Source organism: Pongo abelii, chromosome 12 (genome assembly GCF_028885655.2).
Source record: "Pongo abelii isolate AG06213 chromosome 12, NHGRI_mPonAbe1-v2.0_pri, whole genome shotgun sequence".
Taxonomy (NCBI): domain Eukaryota; kingdom Metazoa; phylum Chordata; class Mammalia; order Primates; family Hominidae; genus Pongo; species Pongo abelii.
Window position 1 is genome coordinate 131,335,694 of NC_071997.2, and position 13,507 is coordinate 131,349,200.

The 13,507-nt window shown below is 45.3% G+C and overlaps 1 protein-coding gene across 3 annotated transcripts in view; it reads left to right on the top strand.

Moving 5' to 3' along the window:
• The window catches only part of PXDN (peroxidasin), a 110,485-nt gene that overhangs the window by 48,132 nt on the left and 48,846 nt on the right, over positions 1-13,507 (top strand). For 2 of the 3 annotated variants that reach the window (XM_063713804.1, XM_024242165.3), the window contains exons 2-6: positions 1,994-2,065; positions 3,129-3,200; positions 7,487-7,558; positions 11,036-11,107; positions 11,459-11,530. In XM_063713804.1, the coding sequence (XP_063569874.1) occupies positions 11,520-11,530 (11 nt within the window). In that variant the 5' untranslated portion in view covers positions 1,994-2,065; positions 3,129-3,200; positions 7,487-7,558; positions 11,036-11,107; positions 11,459-11,519. The remainder of the gene's footprint in view (positions 1-1,993; positions 2,066-3,128; positions 3,201-7,486; positions 7,559-11,035; positions 11,108-11,458; positions 11,531-13,507) is intronic. The other variant, XM_024242164.3, reaches the window with a different exon arrangement.

Below are 13,507 nucleotides of genomic sequence, written 5' to 3' on the forward strand. Positions count from 1 at the left end.
CCACGCTGTTGCCGCTGCCTCCTCCGTGCCTTGAGTGTGGGTTCCCACGGGGAATGAGGAGCCGGAACAAGTGGGGCTCACTCCATCCTCTGCTCTGGAGGAGCAGCTTGGTTTCTGGATTAGATGTGGTCGGAGTTGATTTCTGCTCTAAGCTGTGATGCCTGGCTCGGCCTTCCAGGACAGCCTTTCTTACCTGTTCAAATGCTGGGAAGCCCCTCAGCTCGCTGTGTCTCAGGTCCAGGAGCTTCTTTGCAATCGTTTGTTTATCCCGAAATTGCAGCTGGTCAGAATTCTCTCCTTATCTGTACTTGATCTGTGTTTTCCGTATGGAGTGAGTGGGCATCCTGCATGGCTGCTTTCCCCTCCCGTGCCTTCCTCCAGCACCGCCTCCCAGTTTCGGTGCCTCTGACTTTCAGCAGCTCCTACGTGGAGAGTACGTGGAGCCACTAGTGATATTCTGAATATGAATGTAAATTAAAATCTCATCTGTTTAGAAAGGAGCATGGCAGTGCAGGGGGAAGGTGCGTTTGAGGAGACTTGGTGGACAGTGGGTATCACTGAGGAAAGCGAACCCAGGTACGAGGGCACAGCGTGGAATGACGGCCAGGAGGGCCGCCTTCCCCTTCTCCTCCGGGAGAACTTGACCCACAGCACGGGGGCGGCGCTGGGAGGGACACATTTCATTCACTGACCTCTAGGCTGGATGCTGTTGCTGTCAGTGACACAGATACTTTTTTTGAAGTATCTTATTGAACCATAAACTAGAACCAATTCTACAAACTACTGACAGTGATTACATTGGCATAGGATAATCGGATTCCTTAGAAGGTTATAAACATTTTATGTTATGATACCCTAATGCCCTGACCTTACCTGTGATACCCTAATGACCAACCATAGTCACGTCTGAGGCACTGGGGGTGAGCGTTTCAACATGTGGATTTCGGGGAGACACAGTTCAACCCATACCAATCCCTACTGGACGATATTAAAAGAGATTGGACCTATGAGCAAGTAATTTTCATTTTTCTAAGAGTATTTGATAAATAAATTGGTCTTTCTGTTAATTTTTCAGTGGTTTCTATACCTGTTCAATTTATAGTTTTAATTCAAGCTGGGATGGGCTGTCTACAAGGGTAGAGCCGATGCCTCTGCGTGTCTGCACTTCCCATCGCTGCCTTCAGGCCTCTGACCTGGCTGCCTGTGCTGCCCCCAGGCCCGTGGCCTCCGTGGCTGGGGCCCCCCAGCTTTCTCTGCCTGAGCATCAGATCAGCAGGAATTGAAGTGTTTCTCCTTCCAGCACCAGATTCAGTCTCTGGTCGATTCTGGCGTACTCTCTGGTCTCTCATGGGCTATTCGGATCCTTTCTCCACCCCTGAAATATAAATCAATAACTGCCTTAGCAGTGGACGTTTAACTTTACTGAAAATACCTGTTTGGAACCATTAGGGTAAAACCCATGTGTGAGAAAGCCTATTTTCCCAATTAGCATGCTGAGTTCACCTTTGTGGTTTTGAGACATTCAGTTTAAATCTCATGAAGGTAACAGTTTAGGTCATTGACTAAGGAACGCTGAATTCCAGCTCATGAAATCACTGGAGTAAACCCTAAAGTGTTTACTCAGTTGCACAGGTGGCGTCACTCTCTTCTTGAATGTCATCAAACCTAACCTAGGTTTATTATCCTAAGACTTATCGACACAACATTTTCCAGTGGGTTGCCAAAGATAGGCTGTTTAGGTAGTTTATGTAATTTTTCTCCCCATAATTACTGTTTTAAAAAATTCTGTAATGTGATACTGTTGTTCCACCATTCAGGTAAATATTCATACACTTATTAGCCTCAGTGAAAAAGAAGATTCATTTAAGGAGTGAATTGAGTGGTTTAATATTTTAAATGCATTGTCACCATTTTGAAACTAAGAACAGCAAAGGTGTAGCGATGTTTGTAGATTTCTTTTTCACGTAATAATACCTTTCTTGTTTCTTCACAGAGATCTTCGCTTTAACAGAATCAGAGAGATCCAACCTGGGGCATTCAGGCGGCTGAGGAACTTGAACACATTGTGAGTGGAAATATTCTATTGGAAACTAATAGAAAAATAGAAATCATTACATTATTTACCTGTAGGTAGAACTCATCATCCACAATCAGTGGGCTTGGGTGGGGAAAAGTGGAGCAGGAAAGTGAGGCTGGGAAATGCCCCTGAGTGCCAGGACCATGAATACCAGGACTGTGGCCACTGTGTTTCTCGTCTCATGGCTGGGTGCCTGTCTGTTGCATGTTGATTGGGACCCATGCTGACCGCTAAGCTTGTCCCTGGCCTTCACGTGGGTCACTTGCTCCAGAATCACTCTGCCCTTGCTGGGTCAGGCTGACCTCTGTGTGCTCCTGCACCTCCTCTGTGGCAAGATTGAGCAGGACAGTGCTGCTTCTGAGTGTGGAGTGGACTGAAGTGAGGGTTCAAGGCAGTCCCATGTTGCCCGGAGGGAGCAGGCAGGGCCAGGTCCAGTGTTGCTGTGCAGACCTTAGGCTCTGCAGGACACGCCCAGTGCAGTGGAAGCTGGTTCCCTTCTGCACCAGGACTGAGCACGATGGTGTAAGGGCAGGGTCATGGGGACCGTGGGACTGCCTGGGCCGCCTGTTCACTGTTGACCCTGGAGGGCAAGTGGTCCGGGGCCTCTCACCCCAGGCCCTTGTCTGTGCACATGAATGGAGCACGGGCCGCAGGGCCCACCTTTCCTGGCACGTCTGTCCGCCCAGACCACCCTCCCCACCATGACTGCCTTAGCACTGGCTACAGTCCTGGCTACAATAGAAACTCTAACAGACAGCAGGATAAAGCTACAAACTCCCTTCTATAGGAGAGAAGGAAATTTTTCTCCACTGTATCAAAAGGTGGTAGCTGTGGAGTGGTACGGACACCATTGCTGAGCAACTTTTTCATCATGATGGTTAAACGCTAAAGCTGTGTTTTGTCCTGCGAATTCAGCGTTCATTGAATGTTGATGGAGAGTCTGTAACTGAATTGTTATGTGACCTTTTCCGAGGCTGTCGGGATGTTTTAACACAACTTTGAAGTTTGTTTTCTGTTGTTTTTTAAAATTCTTATTGACTCTCTTTCATAGGCTTCTCAATAATAATCAGATCAAGAGGATACCTAGTGGAGCATTTGAAGACTTGGAAAATTTAAAATATCTGTAAGTTAATGATCAGTTCTTTAACCTAAAAGCTTACGGTATCCATATTTAGATTACTTAAAAATAGAGCTAAATTTCATGCTGTTTATGAATTATTGTAAATATATTCATTTAAATGAGGTTTTATTTTCAGAAGGTGAGTAAACATTTAGCTGGGATTATAAAAATAGGTTGTCAGTGATATAAAGTGCTACATTCTGTGATTTTTAGTGTTTCGTCACTAAGCCTTAGTAAAGTGGATTGCATAAAATTAAAATGCACAGCCTCTGAAAAGCGCTCTGGAAATGATGATGATGCTTCTAGAGGGGAAACTGATGACCCAGTGAGTTGCCGATATAAATAGCTGACAGGTGTGTTGCAGAATATCCGCTATCAAAATAGTTTCCAGTTGCCTTGCCAGCTGCAGGTGACATGTAAAATCGAAATAACTAACCCCGGTGGAATGTCACTAATTCCTGAAGATTTTCCTGTCTCCTGCTAAGTGATTTCACCTCTTATTTTTGTGTAGTTAAATTTTATTTCACTTTTTAAAACTGATTTTAATCGATTTATTTTCATTTAACACATCTTCTGCTCGTTGAGATCAGTTTTGCAGTTTAGAAAATGAGCTTCCTGGAAAGTACTGGTTTAGTCTCAGTCACACACATACCTGCTATAAAATTGGAAAGGTGAAGAAAACACTCAGAGTAGAAGTGTGTGTCATGTGCTTTTAGAAGAGTATTCTTTTAAGACTTAGTCACTTTCCAAAAAGAGCTATTTTTAATAAAAATTATTTATTTCAGCCATTTTTGTTGGAAATTTTTATCATATGTGAACCTAAACATGTTTAAGTTATTTTGATTTTTTTTTTTAATTTTACTTTAAGTTCTGGGATACCTGTGCAGAATGTGCAGGTTTGTTACATAGGTATACATGTGCCCTGGTGCTTTGCTGCACCCATCAACCCGTCATCTAGGTTTTACACTCCACATGCATTAGGTATTTGTCCTAATGCTCTAGTTATTTTGATTTGTAAAACAAAGTCGTCTTGTTATTGTTGATGTATACTCTGAAATCTGTTTTGATTCTAGCTGTGTCTGTGACTGTTAATTACAGAGCTACCTTTAACTCTGTTTATTAAAATATATTCCCTCTGTGAGATATTTGTCAGTGTTACATACATCCTTTTTCCCTCCATCATTGTGGCATAGGATGTTAATTTTTAATTTCATATAAACATGACGAAGCCTTGTCCCACATTTTTAAAATGAGAGGCAGGCCTTTTATTTGTTTATTTACCCTTTTTTTTTTTTTTTTTTGGTATTTCGAATGTTGTGCAAGTTCCAGAAGAGGGCTTTTGTTTCCTGGAAAGTAGATCCAGATCCAGTCAGCTGATAGCCAGCATTCCTTGTGTGTGTATATGTGTGTTTAATAGGTTTAACAGGTTTTTTAATATTTTATTTTATTTTTTGTTACTGGTTTTGAATTATTAAGAGCAACTTACTGTGCACTCAGCAAACGTGTTCAAAGTGGAGTTGTTGGGGATGCTCTGTTTTCACTGATCTCTTTTCAATAACCCTCATCCAACCTCATCTGCTGCACAGCTGGCTCTGAGCGCCCACACTCCAAACTCTTCCCTCTCTCCCTTGATAACAAACTGCGGTGTCCCTGGCGGTGGAGGACACAGATCACTGGGGTGGAGGAAGCACAGGCTGGTGGTGAAGGGGCCGTGGGTCATGACTCAGAAATGGACTAAAGACCAGGGCAGAGGAGGGAAGCCGTCCAGAGAGGCCCGGGGACCCCTTCACACAGCAGCTGCAGCCTCCGCCTCTCAGCTCTCGTTAGTGGAGTACATTTGATAAGTGCTGATTCAGGAAACTGTGTGAGACTTAAATGCTGTGATTTAAACTGTGTACAACCTAAATGCTTAAGAACTCTCCTGAAATTTATTGATTATTTCAGCCTTCTATATTGAGTCAGTACCAAAGTATACTTGTAGAGGTTGAGCAGCTCTTATTTCTTGGAACTCCAATTACTTCTAGCAAGGCATAAGCCTTCCCTTTAATTCACATTGCTTAATGAAATTATTTCTTGAGACAGTTAGGACTCATTCAAGGGTCAACTCTATGATGAAGCAGAAAATCACAATTTATGATCAATACTCACCTTTTTTTTTTTTTGAGACCGAGTTTCCCTCTTGTTGCCCAGGCTAGAGTGCGGTGGTGTGATCTCGGCTCACTGCAACATCCACCTCCCAGGTTCAAAGGATTCTCCTGCCTCAGCCTCCTGAATAGCTGGGATTACAGGCGTGCGCCACCATGCCTGGCTAATTTTTTGTATTTTTAATAGAGACGGGGTTTCACCATTTTGGTCAGGCTGATCTCGAACTCCTGACCTCAAGTAATCCACCCACCTTGGCCTCCCAAAATGCTGAGATTACAGGCATGAGCCACTGCGGCCAGCCGATACTCACCTATTCTTATGAAAACAAATTACATTCCAAGGTCTTTATAAACACACATTCATACATGTTAGTTTGATTCAGTTGTCCTGTGTATTCTTTAAAAAGATTCCCTTTCATTTTTTAAAATGCGTCTAAAGCAATGTTCTCATTGATGCTTTGTTTTTATTTTTCTTTTTAAAGAAATGGGCACAGAAAATTACATTTAAACTTGCCTTCTGCAGAAGTGTAGTAACAACTCCCATGTGAACAATAGTTAATGTGTGCAGGGGCCATATTGTAAGAGCTTTATATATATATATATATATATATATATATATATATATATATATATGTACACACACACACACACATTAATTTCAATGACTTCTGTCCATTTTAGAGAAGAGGAAACTGAGGCCCAGGCATTACGTGGAAGTTCAAGGATTCCCACACATGTGGCCTAGAGAAGTAACGGCCTTGCCAGGCCTCTGCTGCGGGCACTGGGCTCTCGGTCGCTGGGGAGTTCTGGGTGGTTCGTGTTAAGGCTTGTAACTCTTTATGAGGTCAGCTCTGCAAATTTGCATGGAGGGAGGATGTGAGAGCCACTTAGATGGGTTGTAAGAAGTAAGGCTAGCAGGGCTGGTCCTATTAAACTGGATCCTGCACCAGACATTATTAATTACTTACAATCAAACACTCGGCCCTTCTGGATATGAATTATATAATATTATAAGCATTAAGACAAAAAATGTTTATTTAGTGGAGCGAGTAGGTGAAACCCAGGCATAAGTAATCAATTTTGAAGAAACGTGTCTGCCTGAATTTGAAAAGTAGGAAAAGCGTGGATTTTGCCTTGCCCATCTGCCTATGTCAGAGATGGAGCCCAGGGATTCTAAGAAAGGGTAGTGGCAGGTCTCCCCATGTCTGGGCACAGACACAGATTCACAGCCTTCTTGGGGTCCCCCAAGCTGCTGGCCTAGAGCTGTGTTGTGAGGCAAGCTGGCTGAAGGCGAGTCATGTCTGAGATGGGTAGGCACAATGCACATGGTTTTGGGGCTCTTTTTGGAATTGTGATACCTTGGTGTGGAAATTTTCATCCTCCATCTGTTAGGTCGGGCTTGGCAAGTGTTTTCTGTGCAGGACCAGGCCTCTGTGAGCTGCGCAGTCTTTACTGGGACCACTCAGCTCTGCCACACAGTGCCAGCACAGCCCCAGACGGTGCGGAGTGAGCGAGTGTGGGCGTTCCAGCAGAGCTTCATTTATGGACACTGGCATTCCAAGTTCACATGTTAGGAAATAGGATTCTTCTATTGAGATTTTCCACCATTTATACAAAGAAAAGAGCCAGGCCAATTGTGTGGCTCTTCCAATATGCCTCTGTTGCTTCTGTTTCCTAAGAATGCAATTCTAGGGATGAGTTATTCAAGATGCATTCGGTCTTCATGTTTTCCACTCCCCAGATTATTTCTAGGTATTTTAGAGATGTATCAGTATCAGTTATAGAATCTTACAACCAATGCATTATACATGCCTGTGGAAAATGGTTTTTATCTTCTCCAGGCTTTGAAGCAAATGTATTGTCAGCAATTCATTAGCCATAGTCTAAGGTCTCTGAGTTGCCTGAAAAACCCGTCGCAGGGGTTTGATCACCTTCAGTTGGCACCGGTTGCTTTTAGCTCCCTTGAGATCTGAGGGAAGGGAAGCCCTTGGGAGAGGCACTGTACTCACCGTGCAGATGGTTTGTTTGCATTCTAATAGTCATTAATTGTGAAACTGTCTCCACGTGTCAATTTAATTCTTCTTTTCCGTCTGAAGTTTGACCTCCTGTCTGTGTGCTAATGCTCCCCAATGTTTCTTGTTTCAGCTATCTGTACAAGAATGAGATCCAGTCAATTGACAGGCAAGCATTTAAGGGACTTGCCTCTCTAGAGCAACTGTAAGTGCCCCTTCTCTTCGTGCTTTAGTTCTTGGGTGCCACCTGGCTCTTTTCCTCTTGTAGGCACCAGTGGACTGAGCTAGCTGTTTGCATGATGCATGACTGTGCTACCTGAGGTGCGGGGAGTACGTGCATGATGACGGAAAAATAGGGATGGGCGAGTCATTTGCCCTCTGCCCCACCTTCCACCCAGCCAGCCCTCCACCCACCCCTCAGGACGCATCACTGGTTTCCCTACAGCGGCACCAGGCCCTGGGCCATGCTTTCCTGACACCAAGGACAGTAAGATCAATGGAATCCCTGTCACAACTTAGAGGAGAGACAGGCAGGCGCACAAGTCCAATCAAGGCGTCCTTCGTAGGGGAAATATCCAGGGTGCCCGGGGAGGAGAGGGCTCTTTGCCTCGTTCACTGTTCCTCCTTATGACTGTGAACACATGAAGCTGAATTTCTTCAACTGTGATGCCATTATTTTGGAGAAAACTCTTTTTTCCCTTGTAGTTCTAGTTAGTGTATGCAGCATGTCATGAAACGCTCTTAGTTTCTTTGGCCAACGTGAAGTCGTACTTTGCTGTGAAGTCAGCATGTTGATTTTTCATTACGATGTCCTGGTAAAAAGGAAGCTTTGTCCTGGTTTGTTTGCTCGGCCGGTCACCTTTCACTCGGCAAGCTGAGCCCATTCCCGAGGAGTTGCAAGTTGTCACGGTTTTAGAAATGTGGATGAAAGCAGCTGTTTGCTGTGATGCAGCGTGACGTCTTCCTGCCACAGCTGCTGATCTGTGGTCACGGGTCACTGGCTGACTGGACACAGCGATGTTGTCAGAGAGTTTGAGGCCAAGCGGTGCGGGGGAGAGAACACTCTGGGATTGTGCATCCTGAGGACCCACAGTGCTCATGTTTCGGAAAGTGTGTGTTGATTCAAGTGAGCATGGACAGGGTGCGGGTAGATTTGGGAAGAGGTCTGTCTCTACAGAGAAGGACAGTGCAGCTCATTGCAGAAACACATGGAGGTATCCAGGGAACACCCAGATGTAGGGAGAGCTTGCAAAGGAGCAAGTTCTCATATCCAACAAACGTTTCACTCAGTGGGGGTGAGAAAATCTTCATAGCAGACAGTTCTTCAATCCTGAGTGGATCGGAAAATCCTCATCTGGCTTTGTGCTGGGTGAGTCTAGTGTTATTTTTAAGGAAGGAAAGGGCAAGTCAGGGGAGAAACGAGGCTGAATGAGGAAGGACATCTGTGAATCACCAAGTAGATGTTCGCTGAAATTTTGGATGATGGGGAGGGCTTCTTGAGCTGGCCAGGCTGCCTTTAGCACCCAGGGTTAGGTGAGCTGGGGTCTCTGGTGTTGCGACTTGGGTTCCATTCATTAAATGCTGTACAGTGAGCCTGAGGGCAGCCCGACCCCCACCCTCAGGCAGGGAGCTGTTGGGGAGGGGATAAGCGAGTCCACCAGACCTCAGTGAGAGACTTGGGCAAAGGGCTGTGTGTCCAGGGAGGGCGGCTTGTGCCGGACCCTGGCGAACTGCACCCTTTCCCTGGATCGGCTCTACAGCCCTGAGCTACTGAAAATATGCATTCCTGGTGACACCGGGAGACCGGAATGCAGGAATGCCCTGGAGCCTGCAGATGCAGTCCTGGGAGATCTGAGTGTCCCTGATCCAGAAAGAAAGGCTCCTTGGGAAGCTGTGGACACAGGTCAGAAAACACACCTGGCCAGTCAGGAAACATGCGTTTGAATTCAGTGATGACCTCAGTGTACTTGGGGAGCCATTTCCTGTCTTTGGTCCTGTTTTCTCAACTGTTCAGGGAGGGGTGGAGGACACCCCAGGCTGCCCGGGGCCCCGGCCTCTCTAAGATCCTGTGCACCCTGGACCGTCATTTCCCATAGCACCTGTGCAGCAGGTGCCAAGTCCCACCCGCTCAGCCGTCCCCCTGGCCAACCTGCATTGCAGAGTCTGGGTGGAGGGATTTTTACACCCACCGCTCTCCATAGGGCTTGAAATCCCCACTTTCCTTCCCTTGGTCAGCGCCTCCTCATCCTTCTGGGCTTTGCTTGGGGGACTCCACCCCTGCCTGCCTGCACTGAAACCTCGCTGAGCAGCTCACAGCCACTGTGTGTTGATGGTGCCTGGGTCTCACATCGGTCTCCGACTGGCGTGGGCTGCGAAAGGCCAAGGACCCCAAAAAACCACAGGTGCTCTGTCAGCACACTGCCCGGCAGAGACGAGGCTCCAAGGATTCTGTCGTGTTCGGCCTTCCTCGGGACCCCCGCATCAGGTGCCCGCCCGTCATGCTCACCCACGGCGGTTTTCCTTGTCTTCCTGCTCCAGTTTTCCCTTCCCTCACGTTTCCCATTCGTGCGTGGAGTGCTGAGCACAGACCTGTCCCGGGGCAAGGGGCAGGGACAGTCTGCGTTTGGGGGCCCTCCGGCTGCAGGTGTTCGCAAAGACTCAGTGTGGCCTGTGTGGGTGCTGCCCGGGGAGCTGGCCCTGGGACGGGGTAGGCCCTGGCAGCCGCGCTCTGGTGCCCTGGTGGTGATGGTAATCTCAGAATGTCCACAGACCTGATTCTCAGGCATGTGTTCTGAGGTTTCTTCCTTTCTGTGGAATTATGAAGACCTGTGAACGCTGGCATGCTGCTTCTTTACTCATTTTGGCCTCCTGAAGAAGTAGTCATTTAAAATGTGTGCTGGTTGCAGGGGACACCTGCGTGGGCAGGAGGGGTCTCCCAGCAGAGCAACCCCAGGGAGAAGACTGACTTTGTGTTTGACTTAAGAGGAAAAAACCCACTTTTCAAAATGAGAAATTTCGTATTCAGGAAAAATTAGAAAGAATGAGTTATATCAAAAGGTATAAATTGTGGAAGTATGGAAACATGTTAAATGGAAAGAAACAGAAACACTGGGTATTCTGTACAATCAACGACACCCGAGGAAAGATGGTCTCTTATTTAATGCTTCAGGACTGATGGAGAAAGTCGTGTGACATTCTTTTTGTTTCCTTTGTGGTCTTGAAGGATATCTTTGTATCTGTGTCAAAGTATATGATGATGCCCCTGCCAAATTCATACACGAGTTAAAAGATTTGAGTGAAGGTATTCACCTATTTATGTATGTGCTATCATTAAAGTTATCCTTTTGATTTTTGCTTTTTTCCATATATTTTGGAAGCGAAAATGGCCGAGTCGGGCCAGGCCAGCACTGCCCTTCTCATGCGGTGTCAAGGACCTCAGTGAACACCTCTAGGCCTCCCTCACCCTTATCCAGTCACTAGGGTGGACGTCTGTGCCTAGTGTTCAGTTGTATTTGTCGAATCATTTAATAATTTTATATATTTTTCATACAATGTAGGAAGTCTGTTGAGTGAGCTATCGATAACTGAATTTGAAATGACTAGGAAAAAAAATTTGGGCAAAAATCTGGATCTAAGAAAATAAATTGTAAGTTATCCTTTTTTTTTTTTTTAACATCTCTAGATACCTGCACTTTAATCACATAGAAACTTTGGACCCAGATTCGTTCCAGCATCTCCCGAAGCTCGAGAGGCTGTGAGTTGTGTGTTGTTCCTTGCCTTTCCATTCACAGAGCCCAGCCTCAGTCACTGGCTTGGTTAGATTAAGGTCAATATCTACCAAACACCTGAAAACTGTTTCAATATAAAGTCCATATTTCTAGTCTAACAATTTGGAAATAGGACTTAAAGTTTTCTCTTTAATTGAGAGTGTTGACAAAATAGGAAAAAAAATCCATTTCTTTTGTTTTCAGATTCATTTGTATTAAATAAATGTAATCACTGAGATTTTTTTAAAGCTGATATATATTTGACTGCTTGTATTCTTTTCTACACATTTTAAGAAATATTTTTCAAAATTGGTTTGTTATAAAATCTCTTTCAACAGATTTTTGCATAACAACCGGATTACACATTTAGTTCCAGGGACATTTAATCACTTGGAATCTATGAAGAGATTGTGAGTATAATACCTTTTGTGTTTCCTTTGCTGCAAAGCCTTATTTCTCTCTGTTATCCATTCACCTGGTTCTTTTTCAAGTATTGTGAAATGCTGATAACAATCTGATTCTGGAAGAAAGAATATATGGAGGGTGGATTGAATCCATTAGAGAGCAAAATGAAAAACATGTGGTTCAGACAGTGTGGCAAGTAGTTAATCCTTTGATAGGCAATTAAGACTTAAAAAATTTTGTTTTCAGATAGGGTCTTGCTCTGTTGCCCAGGCTGGAGTGCAGTGGCATGATCACAGCTCACTGCAGCCTCAACCTCCCAGGCTCAAGCATTTCTCCCAAACAGCTGAGTAGCTGGGACTATAGGCACATGCCACCATGCCCAGCTAAGTTTTGTAATTTTGTGTGGGGTTTTTTTTTGGTTTTTCTTTCTTTTTTCTTTTTTTGTGATAGGGTTTTGCCATGTTGCCCAGGTTGGTCTTGATTTCCTAAGCTCAAGTGATCTGTCCACCTCAGCCTCCCAAAATGCTGGGATTACAGGCATGAGCCACCATGCCCAGCCAACATTTAAAAAAATCACCTTTAAATTCATCAAATTAATTTTTAATTCCAGTGCATATTTTACTGGTAGAAATAAAACCAGTGTGGAAAGAACCTCTGTGCTGTATTCTATGTCTTTCTACAGCATACTAAGGAGGCTGATCTTCACCCTTTTTTTTGAGACAGAGTTTTGTTCTTGTTGCCCAGTCTGGAGTGCAATGGCTGGATTTCAGCTCACTGCAACCTCTGCCTCCCAGGTTCAAGTGATTCTCGTGCCTCAGCCTCCCTAGTAGCTGGGATTACAGGCACGTGCAACCACGCCTGGCTAATTTTTGTATTTTTGGTAGAGACAGAGTTTCACCATGTTGGCCAGACTGGTCTTGAACTCCTGACCTCAGGTGATCTGCCCGCCTCGGGCTCCCAAACTGCTGGGATTATAGGCGTGAGCCACCACACCCGGCCTCCACCCATTTTTTAAGGCTTCCAAATATACTTTTTGCTTATACTGAGCTATTTCTTATAATTAAGGCATTTTAGTACTGGTGGAGAAAGTTGTGACATTCTTTTTGTGTTTTCCTTCATGGTCTTGAAGCCTTTATTTTCGGTTAGATATTACTGAGTGTATGCAATCAACTAGACCTAGAAAGAAACAGAAAATGCCAAGAGACAAGCCTAACTCCAGAGTGGTCTTATGTTGTTTGTTTTATCTCTTCAGTGAAATAAAGTGGAGTAAAACATAGACCTTCAGAACTATATGTGATTTTTTTTTCCTTTAGGATAAAGATATCACAAGCCAAACTAAAAACTACATCCTGGGTAGGAAGATGGGATGAATACTTCCATATTTGATAGATAACAGAGAGTAGAAAGAAATCACCAGATAAACGCTCTAGAAAGTAGCGAAGACAAGTTTAGGGCAGACTGGTAACAGCCTGGATTTTGCTGACAGCTGCCTTCTCTCTGTTCTCAGCCTCTGTCTGGGTGTCTGGCAAGGTCCCCCTCTCCTGTTTGCTCACTTTACTAAAGTTGCTCAAACACTACAACCCCAGATTGAGATTCTGTGATAGATTTACAGAGCTGCATCAAGAGAGCACGCTGTGTCCTGGCTGCTGTCTGCTCGGAGCAGTCTCTAACCTCACGTCCCTGAAGGGTCCCAGGCCGAGGAGGCCGCGCCAGCTGCCCCACCTCTCCAGACCTCCTGAATAGCCCTCTCTGCTTCAGAGCAGATGAAGGTTGGGGGTCCTGTGCTTCCTCGGGTGCCCTCCGCCAGGACCGACTGGCCAGATGCCACATACCTAACCGTGACCATCCAGGTCTTGCATGTGTCTGTGGTCCTGTACTGACCTTCAGCTGGGGGCACAGGTTGGGTGCCCTGGGCACGCGGCTGACACTGTCCCCCTCACAGCCTCCTCAGCTGAGAGCTGTGCACCTGCTCACGGGGGAAA